This window comes from Pongo pygmaeus, chromosome 4, assembly GCF_028885625.2.
Source record: "Pongo pygmaeus isolate AG05252 chromosome 4, NHGRI_mPonPyg2-v2.0_pri, whole genome shotgun sequence".
In the NCBI taxonomy this organism is placed as follows: Eukaryota; Metazoa; Chordata; class Mammalia; order Primates; family Hominidae; genus Pongo; species Pongo pygmaeus.
The window spans coordinates 151656126-151683073 of record NC_072377.2 but is presented as its reverse complement, the minus strand read 5'-3'; the positions used below and the strand labels follow the sequence as shown (position 1 = coordinate 151683073).

Genomic DNA, 26948 nt, shown 5'->3' with positions numbered 1-26948 from the left:
CGAACTGCCTCATTCTCTTCCACACCATCACAGAAGGAAAACAATCAAAAGCATTAGTATTCCCGTGAAAAGGGCCAGTCACACAGGGGATGACTGCAAGTCCTTCGTAACCACTCCAGGACGCTGCCAGGGCCTGAGAAGGGACAAACTCCAATTGCTCCAGTTCAAACTGGTCCTGACTTGGTCAGACGGAGGAGACAGAGCAGTGATTCACAGCAGGACGTGGTACTTGCAGACTGACCGTTCTCTCAGGCCTCACTAGGGTCTCTTCTCTGACAAGATGATACCTGGTGTGCAAGTCTCCTTTCAGAAATGCATAGATTCTGCTATATATTTCTTTTCTTGTTGGTCTCTTAAGAACAACTGGAAGCTCTTACCTAACCTGAAGTGTCTCTTTGTGTTGTTTTCAGGAATTGGAACGCTCACCCAGGACACACTATGGTGCTTCAGCCAAGTGAAAGGCACTATTGAGATTGGAACCACAGAAGGTAGGAGGAATCCCCATGCCCTTTTCCTTGCCTCCTTGGGAGTTTGTAATGATTTCAAAACTAAAAACTTTCATCTTTGCTTTCATGAATCTAAGTCCCCACACACCCCAGAATTGCATTCTCGGCTAGAAATGGATTTAATAATTTCTTTCTCTCCTGTTTTTTTTTTCTGTTGAAATTTATTTTATTCCTACCAATCAGCAGCACTGAAATGAACTTTCAGTAAAATAGATTTGCAGAGACAGAGGCTAAACTAGGCAAGCCTTGTTTCAGGATGATCTGTCAGTGCTGTAGAATTCTGAGTCCAAACATTTTAAGACTTTCAGCCATAATTCTCTCCCTTTCATTGTATGTGGAGGACCATTGGCAATACATGAAGTGCGGAGGGAAACTGAAGAATTCAAGTCTAGTCATATGACTTATGAGAACATCGAATCCCAATCTTAGCATATAATTGCCTTTCTGGTTCTCAGGAGACTTTCCTATTGCAGGGCCCTTTACCTGGGATAATGCATTAGTTTTCCTCCTCCTGAAGAACTTTTTAATTTTCTTTATTTTCTTCTGTTATAAGCCTGGGCTTGGAGACCTCCATGACTCTCCCTAAGGGTGTCTGCGTTACAAAACACTGGATGATAGGCAATTGGAAGGAACTAGAATAGCACTTCTGGGTATTTTAAATCACGGTTTAGCTCTTCTAGCAGAATGCAGTAGGGCTTGCCTGAAACAGATTTTGCTGCTTTGATGGTAGGTTTAGATTCCAGATGTGGTATAACACAGGTCTAAAACTAGTTTTAAAGAATGATGAAGTGAACAGTTGACAGGATTGAACACTATACTCAAACTAACATGCGTAAATGCATGTGAACTTCAGGTCATTCTGCAACACTTCAATTCTGAGTAAAAAGTAATTCAAGCAAAGATTAAGGAATTTGAAAAAGGTAGTTTATTTACAATCTTGCTATAATTCCTTTGTAGAGAATCTAATAGTGGGTGACCAAAAACCAAATACTCTATGTTTACAAAGTGGGAGAAAGCACACTAAAATTAATAAATAAATCTATATAAAATTATATTTAAAAGAAATTGATACAATGATTGCACATATTTATAAGGTACAGTGTGATGTTTTGATATGTGTATATTGTGTAATGATATCAAACCAAGATGATTAGCACATCCATTACCTCATACATTTATCATTTATTTGTGGTGAGAAGATTCAAAATCCTCTCTCCTAGCTGTTTTGAGATATACCATATGATATTGTTAACCATAGTCACCCTACTGTGCTATAGAACGAAACTTATTCCTCAGATCTATGACTTTATACTTATTGACCAATCTCTTTCCATCTTCCTACCACCCTCCCAGGCCTCTGGTAACCACTATTTACTATTCTCTACTTCTATGAGATCAACTTTTTTAGGTTCCTGATATGAGTGAGAACATGTGGTATTTGTCTGTTTGTGCCTGGCTTATTTCACTATTAAGTGAAATATATTAATAATGCCTTTCAGGTTTATCCATGTTGCCACATGACAGGATTTTATTCTTTTTTTATGGCTGAGTAATATTCCATTGTGCATATATATATATATATATATATATATATATATATATATATATACACATACATAATGTGTGTGTTTGTGTGTATATTATATATATTATATATCCCATTTTATGTCACATATTTTTAATATGTATATATATATATATCACTGTATGTATCTATTCATCTGTTTATGAACACTTAGGTTGAGTCCATAATTTGCCTATTGTGACTAGAGCTGCAATAAACATGGGAGAGCAGATTTCTCTTCTATGTACTGATTTTATTACTTAAATATAGACTCAGTAGTGGGATTACTGAATCTAAAATTATATTTGTATATAAACTCATCTATTTTTGAGATGAATTGTCAAATAGGGCCTTACAAAACATCCTTCTAAAGCCCCTATGAAGACAGATAGAAAATTATCAATCCCATTTTATGTCACCTAAAAGAAGATTTTTGAGTGTCTTCTACATGACAGCACTGTGCTAGACATTAGAAATTTTTTTTAAAAAGAAAGAAAAAAAATGACCTACTCTCTAACCTCGTGGTTCTTAAGAAAATGAAGCTCAAGTGAATGCCTTGTTTTAAATCTTGGCCATGATTCAAAATCATTTGAACTTTTTGAACAATAGAGACTCCGAGGTCTCCAAGAGCTACTAAGTTAGAGTTTCAAGGGTCAGGGTGATACAATGTGGGTTTTGTTTGTTTGTTTGTTTGTTTGTTTGAGACAGAGTCTCGCTCTGTTGCCCAGGCTGGAGTGCAGTGGCACCATCTCGGCTCACTGCAAGCTCCGCCTCCCGGGTTCACGCCATTCTCCTGCCTCAGCCTCCCGAGTAGCTGAGACTACAGGCATCCACCAAATACGCCTGGCTTATTTTTTTTTAATTTTTATTTCTTTTTGTATTTTTAGTAGAGATGGGGTTTCACCGTGTGAGCCAGGATGGTCTCGAACTCCTGACCTCGTGATCCGCCCGCCTCAGCCTCCCAAAGTGCTGGGATTACAGGCGTGAGCCACCACGCCTGGCCGATACAATGTGTTTTAATGAGTTTACCCAGTTAATTCTGATGTAGTGGACTGGCTTTGGGCACTACAAGTCTAGATGACTTGTTCCAAGTAATCCATTATTCTCTTACTCTGCACTTAAATCTTGTCCTTGTGACAGGCTTCCCATCAATTATGAGAATTCTGAGTGTCTGCTCTAACTATAGGTCTTACCAGTTGCAGATTTATTATTTGCTTAAGACAAATTAATAAGATAATACAGATACAGCATTGGCCACAGTGCTCAATACTTTGTAAGTTCTCGATATTTGTAAGCTATTATTATAAATATTATAATTAGACCCTCATTCTAAATTAGTGTTCACCAAGACCTTAGGTAAGAATTTTTATTCTCACATTACCTACGAGGATATTGAAGTCAAGCAAACAAACAAAAAATATTAAGTACATTGCCAAAGGCACTATAGCTTATAAATGGGTGAGGCAGTTTTCAAACCTAGTCTTTGGGACTCCAAAGCCCCTGCTCTTTAAACATTGTTTTGAAAATAGAGACTCTGACTTAGTAGTCTGGAATGAGGGCCTGGAATGTGCATTTTACACACATGCCCTTAGACAATCATTATGAATACACGTGAACTGAAGATAGGTTGAAATGTTTCTGGTGCATAATACAAAAGTAGCCTGCTTGAACTGACTGTTTATTGGGTCAGAGTCAGGATCAACATGACAATCCCTATCTTGTTTGGAAAGTGCACTTTAAAATAGTGAATAAAGGCAGAAACTTTTTAAAAAGAAGAACTAGGTTGGTCACAAACACACAGCCACTGGCATGGAGGTTCCCTGGCCAACATATCTTAGATGTCATTTAACCTCCACTAACACTGCCTCAATGGAAGTTGAATATTTGTTGAGTGAATTAATAAATGACTTTCACTTGCTACTAGTTAAAAATCCGGTTTAAAGGAAACCAAAGGGGTTTAATTGGCATAATCTACCCTAATTTTCTATACGATCAAAGTCATTAAAAGTTATTCAGCTTTCCCTTCCATGTTACTTATTCCTATTAATGGCTTTTTCTATTTCAGTTCTATCACTTGCTAGCCAGTTACCTTGGCAAGTTAATGTCTTCATGCTTCAGTTTTCCTCATGTGTGGAATGGGGATACTCGTATAGTTACCCATTATGGCTATAAGGACTAGGGGTGTGTGTGTGTGTGTGTGTCTCTGTGTGTGTGTGTGTGTGTGTGTATACACACATACATATATATAACATATATGTATATAATATATATGCATACATATGTGTATATTGTACATATATAATAATATGTAATATATGTTATACATATAAAATAATATGTAATATATATTATACATATAATACATATATAATATACAATATTACATATTATATGTAATATAATATATTATACATATATAATAATATATGTAATACATAATACATATGTATGTAATATATATGTATTATATATATATCAGGCCATTACCAACAGATTGTTATAAGATGTTCAAATTGCATCTTGGTGCAAGATACTTATGTGCATCTTGGGTATCAAGTAGTAGACTAGAATTTTTTCACATGTCAAATTATTCCATAGTACTTTAAATGAATGATACTAAGAGTTCAACAATAAGCATTTAGTGAGTGCTTACTATATCCAGGGTACTGTCTCAGAAAGTGAGAGGGTTGTAAAGATAAATAAAATATAGTTCAAGCTCTCAAGAAGAGCTCTCCACTGAAGAGGAGACAGAGCATGGCCCAGAAGAGTAAAGCATCACATCAAATAGAATACAAGGTAAAATGAGCTACAGATAAAAGTGCTTAGGCTAAAGACTACAGTGCTTTGACTATCAAAGAGGTAGGAATCTCATACAAAATTTGGTGGAGCAAAATAGACTTGTGGGAAGAAACCATTTTAAGACAAACCTTAAATAATTTTTAAAAACATAACGTTTATTCTTTTATTTTTCTGATTACTTAAACAATATATTCTCAGTGTAGAAAAGTTTAAATTTAACCAATAAAAATCAGAAAATAAATGTCATTCATATAAACCCACAACCCACAGATCAGCACTGTTAAAAGTTTATGGTATATTTTTCTAACCTCTTCATTATGCATATATGGTCATTAATTGATTCAGTCAAGAAACAAGTACTGTGTGTCAAATACTGTGCAAGGAATTGGTTAGTTTACACCAGACAATATCAATTTTTTTTTTACCAAAATGGAGTCATAATGGAAATACTATTTTGTAAATTTATGTTTTTACTTAACAATATATAGGATCATCTTTCATATAATAAGAGGTACATATACCCTAGTTTATTTACCTAGGTTTTCAATATTTATAACATTGTTATGAACACCTAATAGTAAAATCTTTACATTTATCCAGAAAATGCAGTGTGATGTAGTGATTAAGAGTGTATGTTTCACAGTTAAAAATACCTGATTCAAATTTAGCTTCACTACTTATGGGCATGGAGTAAGTTACCTCAAATTTTTCATGATTCTATTTCCTGATATGTAAAATAGGGATAATAAAAGCTATTGAAGAATTCTTATGATAATATAATTAGATATATATTTTAAACAACATAACACATAGACATTATTCAGTAATCATGATTTGCTATTGTGATTATATCACTGGGACACATTCTCAAAAATAGCATTCCTTGGGCTTTATAGGAAGTCTGATGAGAGACAATCTGGCTTTTTTAGAGTGGAGAAGGTGCAGATGAAGAGATAACAGGCTCCAGGCATGTTTTGGAGGCAATAGGCTGGATTTTAGGGGAGAAGTAAACTAAGGAATTAAGATAGTTTTCAGGTTATAGCTTTGAACAATTGGGTGGTTGGCGGACACCAGTTACTAACACTGGGAAACCTGAAAAAGAAAGATATTTGGGGAGAAAAATCATGAGCTTCATTTTGAACATAATTAATATGAAGTAGCTATGAGGTACAAAGGTACAAACATCAGGAAGGAAATTGTATATACATATATATATATATATGAGTCGTATATATGTCTTAGAGAGACAATCTCAGAGATAGAGATAGAACCTGGGGAGGCCTCAGCATGCAGATGGTATTTGGAACCATTGAACTGAATGACATCACATAACTTATGCAGATCATGTGGACATGCAGTCAACAAACAATTTGTTGATGACCTAAACTTACACTGTTATGCTGGTGGTTAGGATGCCATCTAAACATTGTTTACTTAGTTGAGTTATTGGAAGACACTTACACATTTAACGGTTCTGATTTACCATGTGCAATGCTTGTATTTGATTTGCTTAGCAGGCATATTTCATATAACATACGATTTCATTGCATGAAATTTTACATTATTTCCTCATTAGAAGTACTTTATATGGTGGAAATTGCCCACTCGATATCAGACAACTTCTTGAGACTTGGTGTCTGATTTTGTACAAGGGAAAAATAATTATCTGGTGCGGTTTCTGTTTTTATCCCAGCTACAGCATATAAACATTTTCTTTCCGATACTGCACTTCTAGGGTGCTTTGTTTGTTCCTTATTCTGCAGTTCTTTGATGTCTGTCAACATAGGTCACTTCATCTTATTCATGGGAAATAATTGTGGTATTTATTCTGTTTTGCTATATGGACATCACATTTTTTCCTTCCCTCCCTCTGAAAAGATCACTCATGTAGAGGAAAGGATGAGGCATTCTATCGATTCTGCTTTCTAATGAGAGAAAAACATCAATTTGACTGTCGATGTGAGGTGTATTTCATACACCCTAAAGTAAAAGCCAACAACTGTGACTTCCTTGCAAAGAGGAATCCTCTAACTATAACATTTGCAATAATGTTTTGTTTTGCATGGATGTTTAAGAAATTCGAGGATTATAAGAATGATTTTTCAGCTTCCCTTCAGTGATTGTGACTCTTTGCTGTCACCAGAAAAACAAAAACAAAAACAAAAACAACAAAAAACACAACCAATTGGGTTGTCTCAAAGCAGTAAAAAGACTTGTGACCTTCACCTCATTTTATAGAAAGAAGTCAGTGATTGACAAATACCCTTTCTTAGATGTTTAGATGTTTAGTTACAATAATTGTGACTTCACCCCACAGATCTTAGCCTAAATGATAGAAAATGGAGCCCTACTTGCCTTGCTCTTCCCACTCCTGAATACAGGGTGAAGGGCTGGCACTGAGAAGAATTCCCATTTCAGGGAGAAGGAATCCTGTGTTTTTGGACAGAAGCTTTCTAAATCAACAACTCAAGAGGATTTTTAATTAGGCACCAATTTGAAATCAGATAATCCCTCACTTTAAACTTGGTTCAGTTACCCGCTTAGTGACCTTAGACAGGATATTGAATGATTTTCCAACCTTATTGTGCATATGAATCCCCTGGGAATGGTGTTAAAATGCATATTACTAGATTCTACCTCTAGAGATTCTGATTCACTAGCTCTGGGATGGAGCCAAAGGACCTGCATATTTCACAAGCATCCCAAATAATTCTTTTTTTTTTTTTTTTTTTTTTTTTTGGAGACAGAGACTCATTCTGTCGCCCAGGCTGGAGTGCAGTGGCGCAATCTTGGCCCACTGCAACCTCCACCTCCCGGGTTCAAGCAGTTCTCCTGCCTCAGCCTCCTAAGTAGCTGGGATTACAGGTGCCTGCCACCACCCCCGGCTACTTTTTGTTCATTTTTAGCAGAGATGGGATTTCACCATATTGGCCCAGTGGTCTCAAACTCTTGACCTTGTGATCTGCCTGCCTCAGCCTCCCAAAGTGCTAGGATTACAGGCGGGAGCCACCACACCCGGCCCATCCCAAATAATTCTAATAGTTTGAGCCAAGAGACACATTGAGAAATTCTGTTCTTTCTTTCCTTACATCAGAGGGCAATTCTAAGAGCAGAGAAGACAGAAAATCTGAAGGTATTTTGAGTGCATTTAAAGGAAACCGGAATGCCAGCCAATAAATGTGAGATACTGGGCAGCCAAGTTCTCTGCCTCGGGCACTGAAGGGAGTGAAAACCTTCCCTCTGTGTGTGAAAAAGAAGTGGAGATCTCTTCTCTGCACCTGGTAGGCTACAAGGGGATTTCCTATGCAACTTCACTTTGCATGGCCCTCCAATCTGCCAGAAGAAAAATTGGACTGATTATGAACAAGTTGTGCAAGATGAAAGCATTTTTTCTCAGCTGTGATGGAGAATGTCTTGATATGAGGAGGCTTGCTGTACTCTGCAGGTGGGCTAGTGAGAAGTGAGCTCTGGAGGAAAGGAAGCAGGTTCTTTGCCTAACACTGAAGGCAAACATCCTGTTCTCTTTGTAAGCATTAGGTAATTAAATATTTCCTAGCCAAGAAGGAGAAAAAAACTCCATGGCTATTTATTTCACCCTTTCCCTAATGCCGGTTACTTTAAATGTGTTTAACAAATATTTATGGAGCACCTAGCATGTGCCAGGCACTGGGCTGGACGATGAGGCCAGTCAGGGACAAAACCCTGTTGCTCCCCTCCATTAAGCACTGTACACTTTCCTGAGGACATCACCACATGGTTTTTAATGACAATCCAATGTGATTGTGGAAAGTGCTAGAAAAAGAGTAAGTCACCCAACCCACACTGGGAACAGAGCAGGGAAGGCTTACTAGAGTAAGATTGGCTAGATTGGAAGCCAATCTGAGACCTAAAGTAGAAACAGGAATTAGCTAGGACTTGTGGGTACATAGACCCACATTTTATTCATGGTTCAATTATTCTCTTGGGCTATTTGCTCAGGTTCCCTGGGTGATTGCCAACTTGGGAGGATGAAAGGATATGTTAATAAGATCTTTGAAAGTGCTGCACAATACCTGGTCAGGGTAGAGTAATAATAATGATAATTCTGTTTAATCAGGTTTTACGAGATCAGACTCCTTAATAATTGCTTTCAACATGTTATCTCATTCCACCTTTGCTGCAACACTAAGATATGAGGCAGGTGCCAGCTTAGGCCCATTTTACAGTGGAGGAAATTGAGACTTAGAAAGTTTAACAACGTATCCATTTACACACTAGTCTGACCTCAGAGTTGGTATTCTCAACTACTGTGATAGAGCAATCTTGGAAAGTAACCTGACACCAAGCAGGGGCTTAATAAATATTTATTGACTGAAAATAGCCTTCAGTAACTAATAAATGTCAACTAACCAAAAAACATCAATATTACCATTAATACAACAATAATGGATATTTTTAGAGAATAAAAAAGTTCATTCAAAACAATTCATTACAGATACACAGAACTTTTCTACTTTTAACATATATGGGTCATATATGTCTTATAACCCACAGGAGATAACTGGAATCGGTCTTATAATCCCACATTGCAGACAAAAGGATAGTATAGATATTATAGATAGTAGACCTAATTTTCTTCATAGATACGAGATTAAGGCAGCTAGAGATAAGTTTTAAATTGACCAAGGTCTTATAGAGACCAGAAAGCAAATTTCTGAATCCTACACCAGAAATATTTTTACTGCTCATCTTCTTCTGGACGCACTGACTGTGAGTTTAAGATACAGTCTTAAGACTGTCTTGAAAATGCAGGGCACAGGACACCGAGGCAACTCAAGTGAAATCCATCATGCTTTCAAGATGCTTTCAGCTCCAACAGAAAACTGCTATCAAAATGTCTGGAACAGTAAAAGAATGATCTCTTCTGCAAATATCTACTAAGCACCTACTATGTGCTTGGCATTCTAGGCACTGGAGATTCAATAGTGGAGGGGCTGGACAATAGATATAATAAACAAGTGGAATATAAAATATGAGGCTATAAATGCGAGAAAATAAACCAATACGGGGTTCAGGAATATGGTGTTCTCTTTTAAATAGGATGGTCAAGACTTCATGCAAAAGATGACATTTGAGCAACGATTTGAAGAAGGCAAAAAAAAAAAATTGTCATGTGAATATCTGGGGAGGAGAGTTCCAGATAGAGGGAACAGCCAGTACAAATGCCCTGAGGCAAGAGCTTATCTGGTATGTTTAAGGACTGGACTTGTGGCCAGTGTGTCTGAAGTTGAGTAGGCAAAGGAGGAAGTTGTGAAAGATGGAGACAGATGATGGCAGACAGATGCAAGATGGGGACGTTATAAACCATTATAAATAGCTGGACTCCTGCCTGAATGAAATAGAGAGCCAATAGTTGAAAACGCTCTTTCTAGCAGCAGCTCAATTAAGGGACCACGGTCAGAAGCAGGAATCAGTTGAAAGGTTATTGCAATAATCCAGTTTTTCACATAATAAGTCATGATGCAGGAAGCCCCCAGAGCTGATAAATTCCCTAGGTGAAGCACAGCATAGAGGACTCGGATCCTCTCCATCTCCCTGCCTTGCTGCCCTTGGAATATCAGCTTGGTCCCAAGACAACTGCTGCAATTCTCGGCATCATACTCAGATAAACCAACAACGTCAAGTGAAAGGACATTCTGATTTTTTTTTTTTAATAAAGGAAACTTTTCCGTCAGATATCCCTAGAAAATTTCTTTTGATGTCCCCTTTGCCACAGTCTAAGTCAGATGCCCACTTCATTATTTTTTTTCAAGACGGAGTCTCGCTCTATCGCCAGGCTGGAGTGCAGTGGCATAACCTCGGCTCACTGCAGTCTCCACTTCCCAGCAGATGCCCACTTCTAAATCATCCATTGGCAAGGAAAATAGGATTAGCCTAACTAGCTTTATACAAATAGGCTTGCATCTGAGTTTGGTATAGGATCATCATGGCTGAGTGGAGGATGCCACAACAAAATCTCGGCTTTGCAGCAAGGAATGAGGATGTGATTCAAGGTAGTCCAACAATAGTATCAGCTACAGGAAAAAAAAGACAGATAAGGCTTAACCAGTTCTATTGCTACCACTGTTCAAAGGGTGGTGGGTCATTGGCTTGTTCTTGGTAAAACATTTGGCTCAGGCAAATCCGGACACCAAGCTTCTCTAGACGGACTTGTCTTGAAGCTGGGGCCCGGGGTGTGTGAGAAGAGCATTTGCCTTTTTGTAAATGTCTCTCATTAAGCAGGCTCAGCATCATCTTACTTACTGCCTATGCTATTAGTTAATGGAATTTAAAAGCCAAGAATAAATAATTAAGCACATGGACATTGTGGGGTGGTTCCTGGTTTTTTGCTCAAGGTTTCAAGTAAGCATTACGCCTTTTTCTTAGTATATTTATTTTTAGTCTATCATATAGAGCTTTAAAAAAGAGAGTATAAATAACTTTATACCAGTTTGGTTGGAGGTAAGAATATTGAATTTTATTCATCCATTTATTCAGTAAATATATATTGGGCAGTAGGTGTTGAAAACACAGCAGCCCTCGAAATAGCCATGGTCTGTGGTATTAATGGAGCTCACATTCTAGTGCAGAGGTGGACGATGGAAAATGCAAGCTTACAAAAACACAAGACATTTTCTGATGATGACACATGCTATAAAGAATATAAAATGGGCCTGGTGTGGTGGCTCACACCTGTAATCCCAGCACTTTGGGAGGCTGAGGCAGGCAGATCACGAGGTCAGGAGTTCGAGACCAGCCTGACCAACATGGTGAAACCCCATCTCTACTAAAAATACAAAAATTAGCTGGGTGTGGTGGCAGGTATCTGTAATCCCAGCTACTCAGGAGGCTGAGGCAGGAGAATTGCTTGAATCCGGTAGGCAGAGGTTGCAGTGAGCCAAGATTGTGTCACTGTACTCCAGCCTGGGAGACAGAGCAAGACTCTGTCTCAAAAAAAAAAAAAAAAAAAAAAAAGAGTATAAAATGTGTTCATGTGCGAGTGGCTAAATGAGGGAATGGGGAATGCTACATTATTAGATGGCTTTTCTGTGAAGGCTTTTCTGAAGAGGTGACATTTTAGCTAAGATCCAAATAATGAGTAGAAACCATGTTCAAAAAATCCATGGGAACAGTGTTTAGACACAGGAGACAACAAGTGTGAAGGCCCTGGAGAGAAGCAATCCAGGCATGGCCAGAAGGAAGGCCAGGATGCCTGGATTGGTCAGTAGGGGAAGAGTTTATGTTGAAGTTGTGGAGGGAAGCAGAGGCAGGTTCAGGTGTGAGCTTGCAAGCCATGGTAAATAATTGTGTTTTATTCTGGGTACAATGGGAAGCTTTCAGGAGTCTAAGGATGGAAGTATTCTGATGTTTTAGGACCTAAATCCTAGGGCATTTCACCTCAATGGAGAATTTTCAGTAACATAATCTTCCTTATACTTGTATTGTGAAAATTAAACCTCACCTCTAAACTCAACTCTTTTTGTTTGTTTTGTTTTTGCTTCCGACGGAGAGGTCTTCATACCTCACCTCTCATAGTAAAATGCTGTCTGTGGTCTGAAGCTCACTGTGCTATCTTTGCCCAGGATGACCATTGGAATTTGTAAATGTTACAGTTTTCTTCAGTGCCCAAAAGCAATTTTCAAGGCATTGTTGAGATCACTTAAATTTGGTGGCCTTTAGACCTGACCATGTCCTTTCAGTTTATAGTTTAGGGAACATAAGATCTGTTGTTTTTTCACTTTATTTTTTACTGTGGATGATATTTCCATAATTGTATTAGCCGTTTCTTAAGGGTCATTATCATCTATTGTTTCATGAGTGATTTTTCTGATTACGATTTAAAGCAACCTTTCCCAAAATTGTGGCATAGTCATTTGTCCATGTGTGCTTCTCACTCTACACCATTAATCAAATATACCAGGTAATTTTATGTTGGCAGGTCTATACCAACGATATTCAAGCAGTAATGATTTCCAAATATTGATATTAAGTGCCTATTTTCCAAGGAAAACTGATGGCAATTTTTCACAGCTTACCGTTCACACATGGTTCAGAATGTTCCTCTACTTTCTTCAGTCAATGATTCATGTAAAGTGCAGCTTCTCATCAGATGTACCTGAGAGAGAATATTTTTCTAAAAAGTATCTTATAGCATGCTGAAGATGTCTTTTAAAAATATTGCTATTTAATAGCAGTTTAAACCAAATCCATGAAACTAAAACATAAAAAATAAATCACAAACTTTATTTTAAAAACAACTCAGATATTACTGTTTAAAAACTTGCATTTTTTTTTCACATAAGGTAATACTCTTTGTGTTTCTAACAGAAACTTGAGGGCATTAGAAAGACTTTACCATAGTTAAGAGAATGACCCATGAACAGATGGCCTGGGTTTGAATCCCAATGAAACGACTTTCTGTGTCACTTTGAATAGATTGCATAACTTTATTTTGATTTAGCTTCACTTTACTCCTCTGTAAAATGGGAAAGTAGTAGTTTCTCCTTCATAGGCTTGTCAGGAGGATGAAATAAAATAATCTACACAAAGCACAGCACTTGACACAGAGTGAATGCTAAGTAAATGTTAGCTGTGATACTAATGAAAACAGATAACAAGAAAATAAAAATGACTTGTCATTCTACCACCCAGATCATTATTTTTTTAATGTTTAATATTTGCTAAGTTTAGTAAACTCTCTCTAAATGAGCTTAAAATGGCCATCAGATCCATGTGTTTACTAAAAAGATTACACCCGGGTGCACACAAAGATTATATTTCATCTTTGGGAAGAGCAATAAACACCTGTAGAGGGTTCTAGGCTCCAGTTCTACAGACATGATGTCAAAGCAAGTGGAAGAAAATTACAGACAGCTAGTTGTCTCTACATCATCAACAAACATGAACAATTAATTAGGACTTCTTACACCTAATCCAAGTATTATTTACCCACATGATGTTAATGAACAAATAGGTAACTGTGCGATTAAACACTTAGATTCATAGCATGTTGGAATTTGAGGGAATTTCCTTTGAAGGAAACTGGGAGCTCTTTTCTGGAAGATCTGCCCACTTATAGACAGAGAAGGTGGGGTACAGAAAGGAAAACAGACAGAATGAAGTTATGTGGAAGTTTCCTCTACCACATTACCACTTAATGTTTTCACCACTCAGGATCCCCTGTGGCACTAAGGGATTAGAGTCTCTCTCTGATATCCCTTCTGGTAGAAAAACAAAGGAATATTACTCGGCCTGGAAAAAGAAAGAAAACCTGTCATTTGTGACAGCACAGATGAATCTAGAGGACATTATGTTAAGTGAAGTAAGACAGGCACAGAAAGGCAAATACCAGATGATCTCACATCTGTGAAATCTAAAAAAGTCAAGCTCATAGAACCAGAGAGTAGAGTGATAATTACTAGGGGTTGGGGTAAGAGGAGGTTGGGGATACAAAGGATATAAAATTTCAGATAGACAGGAGGAATAAATCAAGAGGTGTACTGTACAATGTGATAACTGTAGTCAATAACAAGGTATTGTATACTTGAAAATTGCTGAGCAGATTTTTAGTGTTCTTATAAGTAAATAATAAGTGTGTAAGATAATGTGTGTGTTAATTAACTTAGCCATTCTAAAATGTGTACATATTTTTAAACACCATGTTGTACACCATAAATGTAGACAACTTTTTCTCAATTAAAAATAAAAACCTCCTGACCATCAAGCAGATGTTAGCATTTTCTACCTCTATTGTATCAACCAGCTGTTTTCTTTAACCTAGGTGGTGATTAAATGCACAAATATTAAAGGAGGAAAGACAGTAGCCCACCAAGGGCCTTGGTGTGGTCTTTTGGCCAACACCCAGGCTAATCACATCAGCAGAGTGGTTCAGGCCATGTATTTGGCTCTTGATGAAGCCTGGCTTCCCTGGTCTTCTCCAAAGCCTTCCTCAGAAACTGCTGCTGACATTTCCCAACTTCTCATGGGCAAGGGAGGCTTGATGATACAAAAAAAAATCATGATTAGAAATGGCTTTCTAGTAGTCCAAGAAAGACATTAAGACAGGGGCCATATCTATCTTATTTGTCTAATACGGTGCCTGGCACTTATTGAAAACTCGATAAACTTAACATTGAAGAAAAGTTATGGTCAGCACTGAGCACATCCAACATTCCAGGTGCTAGGCTCTTGGTGTGTCAAGCACTTTCTAAGGTCTCACTTCTTAGCAGAGCCTGCATGACACCATAGTGAAGAGCACAGGTTCCAGAAAGTCTCACACAGGTTTGCATTCCAGCAAATCTGCCATATGAGTACGGCATTTAATGTGTCTGTGCCTCAGTTTCTTCATCTGTAACATAGGGATAATAATTGAAGCTATATCCAGGGCTCTTGTGAGGATTAAATTAGCTAATACATGTAAAGAATTTACAATGCAGCATGGAATACAGTCAGCATTCAATAAATGCTTGCTCTGTCAGTATTAGTGTTAGCACTAACTTACTCACCCCATGGGCCCTCTAAAGGAGATATTCCAATACCTAGATTTTGGCAGGGGAAATTGAAATTTGAAGAGCTTAAATGATTGAATGGTTCCTCCAAAACTATCATTAGTCACCAGAAAACCTATGATTTAAACCTAGAAAGTAAACATTCAAGGGAATCAATAATGGTTCTATGTGGTAGTTAAGAGAGCAGGCTTAACAACCTGACTCGGGAGTCAGTCTGTTGGGTTTGATTCCAGCCCAAATCAGGACCCTGTTATTACCAGGTGTGGGTCCTTGATCAGGTTATTCTGAGCCTGGGGGTCCTGAGAATAATACATCCTATCTCACATGGATGTTACAAGATTTAAAGGAGATAATGCTTGTTGGCATTTAGCTCACGGACCTGCACTCAGCAGGCACCCCATAAATTCTTTCATTTTTGTCAGTAGTAGCAATGGCTGTAGTAAACTCCAGTTTCTTCCTCCAAAAGCCCTCCCAAACACCCAAGAATCATTCTTGGCTCTGCCTTCCTAACTTCCTTCAACACCCATACTCATGCACTCTATCACTAAGTCATATGTCATTTTCCCTCTTTTCTCTAAATAGGTCAGTATCTCCAATCCCTCAACCTCGCTCCAACCCCATTGCCACTATCTTAGTTTGGACACCATCTTCTCTTCTCTGGATATTGGAGCAGCCTCTGTGGCTTACTCCCCCTCTCCTTATTGTCTTGACCACCTCCAGTCTATTCTTCACACTGTATCCAGGGTAGTATCTACAGTGTGTACATATGTCACTTGCCTCCCAAAAAGCTTCATTAGGTTTCATTGCTCTTAGGATACCCCAAGTCTCATTCACCATTCTCCTCATGTACTCTCTGCTCCATGTGTCCTCTAATGCCATATCCTCTCACCTCCAGCACTACACACATACTGTCCCTTTGCCAGAAATATTTTCACTCTCTCTTTTTCTGGCAACCCCCATTCATCATTCAAATCTCAGTTTTGGTTTCATTTTCCCAAGTAAGCGTTTCTTAACCCTGAACTCTGAGCTTCGTGGCCCTTGTAGAAGGTCCTGAATGTTCTCCATCATACACTTACCAAATGCATTATAATTTTCTTGCTCCTTGTATATTTTCTCTGCTAGTCCATACCCTGCATGAAGACAGGATTATATCTAACACGTCTGCTACAACTACTTGCTGATATACAACTACAAGTTGTGTAAGCATTCCTAGTGCCCAGCACCATGCCTGGCGTATGCTAATGCTTAGCAAATACACATTGAATAAATGCATGATTAAGTAAATGAAAGAATACTAGCTTTCCAATCAGCAAGAAAAACCAAGAAGACAGGAGACTCCAAGAAAATTCATTCTACTGCCCAAAGTGACATTTCTTATTGCTAGGTTCAACTCCTTGTCAGTGTACTTGGTTTATGGAATGCCTTCTAGTTTAAATGCTTTATTCTAGAATAGAGCTGCTGTTTTTCAATGTGCCAGTATCAGTGGATGCCTAAAGAGCTAGGTAAGACCAAATGGCAACAACCTTATATAGTTAAGTTTTCAAAACACATTTACAAATATTGTTTCATATACTAGATTGTTTTGATTTATATGCTAGACCTGTGGGAGAATGAGGTGAGGAAACTAAGGTATGAAGAATTACACACAGATATTAGTTCTTCTTTATTCTAATCAAAATATTATTTACCCTCGTTATGCTGCCTAATATGCAATTAATGTGTCCATTATCACAGCCCAGGTCTCTGAGGCTGTATTGCTGTAAAGCAGTGATTCTCAATCTAGGGTGTGGGAGGGTAATTTTGCACCCCCGGGGATACTCACTGATGTCAGAAAACATTTTGGATTGTCCTGACTGGGGGATGGGAGGTGTGCTACTGGCCTCTATTGGGTAGAGCACAGTGACACTACTAAACATGCTCAAACAGCCCCATCTCCCCCACACAACCACACAACAATTACCTTATCCAAAATATCAATAAGGCTGAGGTTGAGAAACCCTGCCATAAAGCAAAGCTCATAGACTGAAACAGCAAAGGGGAAGGTAATTATGTAAATCTCTCCAGATGTAATCCAGATGTAGAGGAACTGATGAGTACATACCCTGTTTAAAGGCAGGAAGTTTGAATTAGAAAATATAATACTCTGCAGGCCAAACAGAACTCCCGTGCAGGCTGCTGTGAACAGTGTGACACGCCCAGGGGAAGGTCCTCGCAGAATGAGCAAATCTGGCCCCTTTCTGTAAGAACAACAGGTACAACATTTTCTCCTCTGCTACCTCCTAAAAGATTTACTATTACGGCCTCTCAGAATCAAGAGGAAAACTAGGTTAAAAGTGTTTTCTTGAAAAGACATTAAACCCAATTACTCAAATGCCTATTCTGTATCTCTAAGGGTTAGCCTATGGGTCGGAAAACTAAGATCTTGCCACCTGGATTCATGTGCTGCGTTCCTTTCAAATCCTCTAACATTCTCATCTGTCCAAAAAGAAATATGCTGCCTAATCCTGGGAAGACTCTAAGGCCAAAATAGATATCAGAGTCACAGTAATCCTTTTAAAATATTGTTTCATATCAGAATTTTGGTTCCTTTTCATAATATTCATGATTTAATTAAAATGCAGAGATGTCTGGGAAGGAAGCTGATAGGACAGTTTTTTTCTGCAGAACAGGAAGCACATTCTGGATTTACTTTGGAATGCTTTCTTTTTATGAAGGCTTTGAGGCATTATATATACTGAATAATTGGAACATTTTTTATCCACCTTGGACAAGAAATATTAAAGTCCACTATTTCCAAACGAGAGCTAATTAAGTGCATAGCCCAAATACAGCAACTGAAATCTGCTTTATATATTTAAAGTATGTTTTATAATTCCATTAATTTATAATAAATAGGAGAAAGAGTGAATTTGAGCTGTTTTAATAAAACTGTTACTGTTACCTCTTACCAGAAGGCTCTTCCCACTTATATCTTCACACGTGCAAATTCTTCTTCTCCTTCATAGCCTATCTCAGATGCCACCACCTCCAGGAAGTTTTCTTGGATTCTGTCCCAATGTTCCATTTAGGTGTGAGAGTTTTCCACTATGCATCTCTTTTGGCCCTTCTGTAATATTTATATATTTATTACTTAATTTTGTCTTTCTTTTCTATCTCCCTTCCCTTCCCTTCCCTTCTCTTCCCTTCCCTTCCCTTCCGTTCCCTTCCCCTCCCTTCTCTTCCCTTCTCTTCCCTTCTCTTCCTTCCTTTTCTCCTTCCTCTCTTCCCTCTTCCCTTCTTCCTCCCTTTCTCCCTCCCTGCCTCCCTCCCTCCCTCCCTCCCTTTTACATTCTATGCCTATACATGCATCTAATCTCACAGTCCTTGGCACCATGTCCTAGGAATAGCAAACTTTCAACACATATTGGATCTCTGGAGGCATTGATAGGTAGGTGTGTGGTTTGGCTAGATTTCTTCTTCATGATTATGGTAGACATTGGAAAACTCTTTCTTTCAAATAGGTCAGAAGTAAATTTGCCCAGCCCTAATCAACCCACAAGTTCCAAATAAGCAGATACAAAATCTTAGTGTCAGTCTCGGTGCCGTGTCCTATACTAGACGGTAGGGGAGATAATGTTCAGACCAGGCAACCCAGAGAGCATGGTGGCATGGGACAGCCTGAGGGGAGGAGTGAGCGGAAAGCCTGTGCTGGAATCTTACCTCCTCCACTTGCTTGCAGTTGACTTTATTTAATGTCTCTGGGTAAACTTCTTCATCTATAAACAGATAAAATAATGATATTTACTTTATTATATGTTTTTCAGGAGGATTCAGTGAGATATTCTAGGTACAGCACTTAGCAGAGTAACTGGAACCTAGTCACTCAGATGAATGAAGAACTCAGATGAATATAGATTTGGTGGTTGCTCTTATTACTACTACTGTCATGCATCACTTGATGATGGGGAAACATTCTGAGAAGAGCATTATTAGGCAATTTTGTCATTGTGCAAACATCCTAGAGTGCACTTACACAAACCTAGATGGTACAGCCTATTGCTCCTAGGCTACAAAGCTGTACAGTCCTGAATGTCATGGTCATGAGTACTGTGGGCAGTTTAACACAATGATAAGCATTTGTGTATCTAAACATATCTAAACATAGAAAAGGTCCAGGAAAAATATGGTATTATAATCTTACGGGGACACCTTCATATTTGCAGTCCACAGTTGACCAAAATGTCATTATGGCACATGACTGTATTATCATCATCTATTAAAATCAAATCATGTTTCCATGGCTCAGAACCAAAAAACAAACAAACAAACAAACAAAAATCATGTTGCCTACCTGCTCTAACTTCCCTTTATAAATTAGGAGATTTTATTTGTCTACTCTTTCTAGGTACTATGAGAGTTACTATATAAAATTTGGTGCAAAACATGCTTGGCTTCATTGTGCTTTTCCTTCTTTCGTTCTTTTTAATGAGAGCCAAAATCTTCTGTTGTGAGGCACTGGGCTTTTTTTCTTCCCCTGCTGCATGGTAGCAGCTGCTCTAAATGGAGCCGACCCCCATCTTCAAAGTCCTCTTCAGTCTTATCTGTAGCTGCCCACCTCTCTCTTGCTTTAGTCACATGCCAAGAGAGCTGGCTGAATCATCAGTCCAGACTGCCAATCAGAAATATGAATCAAGTCACTCCTGACTGCTCTGCTAGGTCTAGGGGATGCAAAGAGTGAGAAAGACAACATACTCTGTGTCCCTATAGAACTTATATTAAAGCAGTGAAACAAATGTTAAATAAATTATTTTTAAAATATGTAGGTAGGTAGTTAAATTAGAAGAGGAAATCTCTGTGAGAATAAATTGCAGGCTACAGTGGGGTAAATGAGAGGGCCAAATGCATTCCTTGGCCATTAATTTGTCTTTCATTTTCAGCTCAAATGTCACCTCCTCCAAGAAGCCTTCCCTGACCATCAAGCAAAGCAGTCACTCTCTAATCCATGTCCCACTTTATTTCCTTCATTCTACTTTTCACCACCTAAAATAACCTTGTTGATGTAATGTTTGTTTATTACCTACCTCTTTCTTTGAGAATATAAACTCAAAGAGCTAAACCTCAATATATTATTTACTGCTGTATCCTCAACACCTAGAAGAGTGCCTGGCATTTAATAGCTGCTAAAAACATTATATTGTATGAATGAATGGATAAATGAACTAACCACAAAGAGGATCCTCTTTCTTTCAGGTCAGAATTTAACAAGTTGTGAATTTCACACACTGGCTAGTGGGTGTAGGAAGTGTGATGGAAATTGTCAGAATTTTCTTTATTCAGTTCAACTCAATTCAGCTCAATTCAATCCAGCATGTACTTATCAAACTCCTCTTATGCTTCAGGCCGCAAACTTTGATCTCAGAATTCAGCATAAAGAAGTCCAATTTTTACCCTCTTGCAACTTAGAGTCTGGCCAGGGTGTCAGATACTAAACAGCAATTATCAAAGAATTCTAAGCACTTTACTGGATTACCTCATTTAATCCTCACAGCAGCTCAGGAGCTGTATATGTTGGGAATGGTTATTATACACAAAGAAGAGAGGAGTAGGTTTTTGTTTTTGTTTTTAAGACAGACTCTCACTTACTTTGTCACCAAGGCTGGAGTGCTGTGGTGTGAACGTGGATCACAGCAGCCTCAACCTCCCAGGCTCAAGTGATCCTCCTGCTTCAGCCCCCTAAGTGGCAGGGACTATAGGTGGGTACCACCACACCTGGATAATTTTCTGTATATTTTTTAGAGATGGGTATTCACCCTATTGCCCAGGCTGGTCTCAAACTCCTGAGTTCAAGTGATCTGCCCACCGCAGCCTCCCAGAATGCTGGGATTAGACGGGTGAGCCACCACACCTGGCTGAGAGTAGGTATTTTATCTGTCATGTTTACTATTGATTCCTTGGCACCATGCACAGTGCCTGGCCTAAGTAGGTATTCAATAAATATGCTCAATAATGAACGAGTATTTTAAAAGAGGAACATGGTGTGTGGGAGTCTGTAAGAGGGGGATTTGATCCAGTCTGAGGCATCAAGAAACCTCTCCCTAGAGATATAGCACTTTATTTAAGATTAGAAGAATGAGTAGGAATTTGCTTTGCTTTGACTTAAAAGTAAAAACCTGGGCAGGCTCATCCTGACTAATATTAAATAAGCTAATTTTTTTCCAGGGATTTAGTTTCTTTCATAGCAAAATGAAAAACTGTGAGGATGAACCTTCCCCCAAAGGAGGTTGTAAAAACATACAAAGAGAGAATTATCAGGGTAACGTTTCTGTAAGACGTGGGCTTCAGTGAGGTGGGGAACAGGACTGGAACCAGTGGGAACAGGCAGTTAGGAGACTCCAAGTCCATTGGCCCAAAGGCAGGGGCTCTAGCTGGACTTGGCAGGGCAGAAATGATTGCTTCTGCTCTCCCAGGAGGTCAGTCTAAAGAAAAGCTTAGAGCAGCCTAGTCCAGAGCACAGCACTCAAGAAACTCCCAATTAATTGCTTGTTTGCCGCTGTCAGAACCTGACATGTGGAAATCATCTGGAGAAATTTCTTGTCTCTGGACTCTGCTCTGCCACATTCAAGGGGCCTTCTCACATGGCACCTAAATGGGTCACCTTTATCTTTCCTTCCTCTGAGGCTCCTGGTTTCCCTTTCAGAGACCTCTTTCTGCTCTTGGGCTCTCCCTCCAGAAACCTCTGCCATTGCTTTAGATCATCCCTTCTCTTTATAATGACACCATTCCTCTCCTGGTGACCCTGCTCTTATCTGTGATGACATTAGGTGTATCCGAGACTAATGCCACTTACAGAGTTAATGACTGCTAACTCTTCATTTGCTATGCCTCCCAGTAAGATAATTGCCTTTTAACATGTGGTGTTTTTTTTTTTTCATTTTTTATAAATAATGCCTAATGCAAAAGCATGGATCTCTAACATTGACCTTTTGGGGCTTTATAATCCCAAAGAATCTTTTCGTATCCTCTTCCTGCTGTCATAGCCCATATGTGGCTTTATTAAAACAGTTCATTAGTCTTTCTTTTTTCTGGAATATGCACTTCTTTAGAGCAAGGGTGGTATCTCATATCCTATGTTGCCATCACTCAGCCTGATATATTGTCAGGGTGGCAATAAATTGTCGGATACATGATTTAGGACAAGGGTATTTGGAAAACTTTCCGTTACCCAAACTTGTCAAGCCAGAGCGTGAAATTAAACATCTTACTCCAGAGGTTCTCAAACTTTAAAGGAAGAATCATTTCTTATCCCCAGGGAATCTGGTTCCATTGGCTTGAGGACTGTGAAATCTGCATTCTTCATTATCTAATCAGGTGATTCCAGTGCAGAAATATGAGATCTCCTGCAGATAAATTATTATATTCCCTCAGCCTGTTTTCTCTTCTATATAATGGGATTGTTGAGAGAATCAAAGAGACAAGAAGCACACTGAAACAGTTCAAATGGTGCAGTGCAAACTACCTGCAGCAGATTCACCTGTCCAAAGAAATTTCAAATTTGTTCTCTCTGCCTCTTGCCCATTCTGCATGTGGGCAGATAGGTGCCTAGGCCTTACACTAAATCAATCATTTTAGATTTCAATTGAGGTCAAGAGGTATTGGCTGGTTTGGAGAGGCCTATTTGGGACTTGAGTTCTAGTCCCATTGTTTATTTTGCTTCTAATGGAGAAGACAGATTTTGTTTGTTCTGTTTTGTATTTATTGAGTTCTTTGAGGATAGCTATGGCCAGGATCCTCAGTGAGTATTTTTTTCACTCAGGAAGTAATTACTGAGTGCCTACTATTGACTTAGAAAGTATTTGCTGAGCGCAAGCGACGCAGAAGACGGGTGATTTCTGCATTTCCATCTGAGGTACCGTGTTCATCTCACTAGGGAGTGCCAGAGAGTGGGCGCAGGTCAGTGGGTGAGTGCACCGTGCGCCAGCCGAAGCAGGGGCGAGGCATTGCCTCACTCAGGAAGCGCAAGGGGTCAGGGAGTTCCCTTTCCAGGGGTGACAGACGGCACCTGGAAAATCGGGCCACTCCCACCCGAATACTGTGCTTTTCCGACGGGCTTAGGAAACGGTGCCCCAGGAGAGTATAGCCCGCACCTGGCTCAGAGGGTCCTACGCCCACGGAGTCTCGCTGATTGCTAGCACAGCAGTCTGAGATCAAACAGCAAGGCGGCAGCGAGGCTGGGGGAGGGGCGCCCACCATTGCCCAAGCTCGCATAGGTAAACAAAGCAGCCGGGAAGCTTGAACTGGGTGGAGCCCACCACAGCTCAAGGAGGCCTGCCTGCCTCTGTAGGCTCCACCTCTGGGGGCAGGGCACAGACAAACAAAAAGACAGCAGTAACCTCTGCAGACTTAAATGTCCCTGTCTGACAGCTTTGAGGAGAGCAGTGGTTCTCCCAGCACGCAGCTGGAGATCTGAGAACGGGCTGACTGCCTCCTCAAGTGGGTCCCTGACCCCTGACCCCCGAGCAGCCTAACTGGGAGGCACCTCCTAGCAGGGGCAGACTGACACCTCACACGGCCGGCCAGGTACTCCAACAGACCTGCAGCTGAGGGTCCTGTCTGTTAGAAGGAAAACTAACAGAAAGGACATCCACACCAAAAACCCATCTGTACATCACCATCATCAAAGACCAAAAGTAGATAAAACCACAAAGATGGGGAAAAAACAGAGCAGAAAAACTGCAAACTCTAAAAAGCAGAGTACCTCTCCTCCTCCAAAGGAACGCAGTTCCTCACCAGCAACGGAACAAAGCTGGACGGAGAATGACTTTGACGAGCTGAGAGAAGAAGGCTTCAGACGATCAAATTACTCCGAGCTACGGGAGGATATTCAAACCAAAGGCAAAGAAGTTGAAAACTTTGAAAAAAATTTAGAAGAATGTATAACTAGAATAACCAATACAGAGAAGTGCTTAAAGGAGCTGATGGAGCTGAAAACCAAGGCTCGAGAACTACGTGAAGAATGCAGAAGCCTCAGGAGCCGATGCGATCAAATGGAAGAAAGGGTATCAGCCCTGGAAGATGAAATGAATGAAATGAAGCGAGAAGGGAAGTTTAGAGAAAAAAGAATAAAAAGAAACGAGCAAAGCCTCCAAGAAATGTGGGACTATGTGAAAAGACCAAATCTACGTCTGATTGGTGTACCTGAAAGTGACGGGGAGAATGGAAACAAGTTGGAAAACACTCTGCAGGATATTATCCAGGAGAACTTCCCCAATCTAGCAAGGCAGGCCAACTTTCAGATTCAAGAAATACAGAGAACGCCACAAAGATACTCCTCGAGAAGAGCAACTCCAAGACACATAATTGTCAGATTCACCAAAGTTGAAATGAAGGAAAAAATGTTAAGGGCAGCCAGAGAGAAAGGTCGGGTTACCATCAAAGGGAAGCCCATCAGACTAACAGCGGATCTCTCGGCAGAAACCCTACAAGCCAGAAGAGAGTGGGGGCCAATATTCAACATTCTTAAAGAAAAGAATTTTCAACCCAGAATTGCATATCCAGCCAAACTAAGCTTCATAAGTGAAGGAGAAATAAAATACTTTACAGACAAGCAAACGCTGAGAGATTTTGTCACCACCAGGCCTGCCCTAAAAGAGCTCCTGAAGGAAGCGCTAAACATGGAAAGGCACAACCGGTACCAGCCACTGCAAAATCATACCGAAATGTAAAGACCATCGAGACTAGGAAGAGACTGCATCAACTAACGAGCAAAATAACCAGCTAACATCATAATGACAGGATCAGATTCACACATAACAATATTAACTTTAAATGTAAATGGACTAAATGCTCCAATTAAAAGACACAGACTGGCAAATTGGATAAAGACTCAAGACCCATCAGTGTGCTGTATTCAGGAAACCCATCTCACGTGCAGAGACACACATAGGCTCAGAATAAAAGGATGGAGGAAGATCTACCAAGCAAATGGAAAACAAAAAAAGGCAGGGGTTGCAATCCTAGTCTCTGATAAAACAGACTTTAAACGAACAAAGATCAAAAGAGACAAAGAAGGCCATTACATAATGGTAAAGGAATTAATTCAACAAGAAGAGCTAACTATCCTAAATATATATGCACCCAATACAGGAGCACCCAGATTCATAAAGCAAGTCCTGAGTGACCTACAAAGAGACTTAGACTCCCACACATTAATAATGGGAGACTTTAACACCCCACTGTCAACATTAGACAGATCAATGAGACAGAAAGTCAACAAGGATACCCAGGAATTGAACTCAGCTCTGCACCAAGCAGACCTAATAGACATCTACAGAACTCTCCACCCCAAATCAACAGAATATACATTTTTTTCAGCACCACACCACACCTATTCCAAAATTGACCATATACTTGGAAGTAAAGCTCTCCTCAATAAATGTAAAAGAACAGAAATTATAACAAACTATCTCTCAGATCACAGTGCAATCAAGCTAGAACTCAGGATTAAGAATCTCACTCAAAACCGCTCAACTACGTGGAAACTGAACAACCTGCTCCTGAACGACTACTGGGTACATAACGAAATGAAGGCAGAAATAAAGATGTTCTTTGAAACCAACGAGAACCAAGACACAACATACCAGAATCTCTGGGATGCATTCAAAGCAGTGTGTAGAGGGAAATTTATAGCACTAAATGCCCACAAGAGAAAGCAGAAAAGATCCAAAATTGACACCCTAACATCACAATTAAAAGAACTAGAAAAGCAAGAGCAAACACATTCAAAAGCTAGCAGAAGGCAAGAAATAACTAAAATCAGAGCAGAACTAAAGGAAATAGAGACACAAAAAACCCTTCAAAAAATAAATGAATCCAGGAGCTGGTTTTTTGAAAGGATCAACAAAATTGATAGACTGCTAGCAAGATTAATAAAGAAAAAAAGAGAGAAGAATCAAACAGATGCAATAAAAAATGATAAAGGGGATATCACCACTGATCCCACAGAAATACAAACTTCCATCAGAGAATATTACAAATACCTCTACGCAAATAAACTAGAAAATCTAGAAGAAATGGATAAATTCCTCAACACATACACCCTCCCAAGACTAAACCAGGAAGAAGTTGAATCTCTGAATAGACCAATAACAGGAGCTGAAATTGTGGCAATAATCAATAGCTTACCAACCAAAAAAAGTCCAGGACCAGATGGGTTCGCAGCCGAATTCTACCAGAGGTACAAGGAGGAGCTGGTACCATTCCTTCTGAAACTATTCCAATCAATAGAAAAAGAGGGAATCCTCCCTAACTCATTTTATGAGGCCAGGATCATCCTGATACCAAAGCCGGGCAGAGACACAACCAAAAAAGAGAATTTTAGACCAATATCCTTGATGAACATTGATGCAAAAATCCTCAATAAAATACTGGCAAACAGAATCCAGCAGCACATCAAAAAGCTTATCCACCATGATCAAGTGGGCTTCATCCCTGGGATGCAAGGCTGGTTCAATATACGCAAATCAATAAATGTAATCCAGCATATAAACAGAGCCAAAGACAAAAACCACATGATTA

The 26948-nt window shown here is 39.3% G+C and overlaps 1 protein-coding gene across 2 annotated transcripts in view; it reads left to right on the top strand.

Annotated features, from left to right (window-relative positions):
- Nucleotides 1-223: 223 nt before the first annotated feature.
- Nucleotides 224-26948, top strand: part of PPP2R2B (protein phosphatase 2 regulatory subunit Bbeta) — a 495072-nt gene continuing 468347 nt past the window's right edge. The window contains exons 1-2 of one of the 2 annotated variants that reach the window (XM_054489452.2): nucleotides 224-290; nucleotides 411-488. In XM_054489452.2, coding sequence (XP_054345427.1) covers nucleotides 281-290; nucleotides 411-488 — 88 coding nt within the window. In that variant the 5' untranslated portion in view covers nucleotides 224-280. Of the gene's footprint in view, nucleotides 291-410; nucleotides 489-26948 lie in introns of those variants that run through there. The other variant, XM_054489455.2, reaches the window with a different exon arrangement.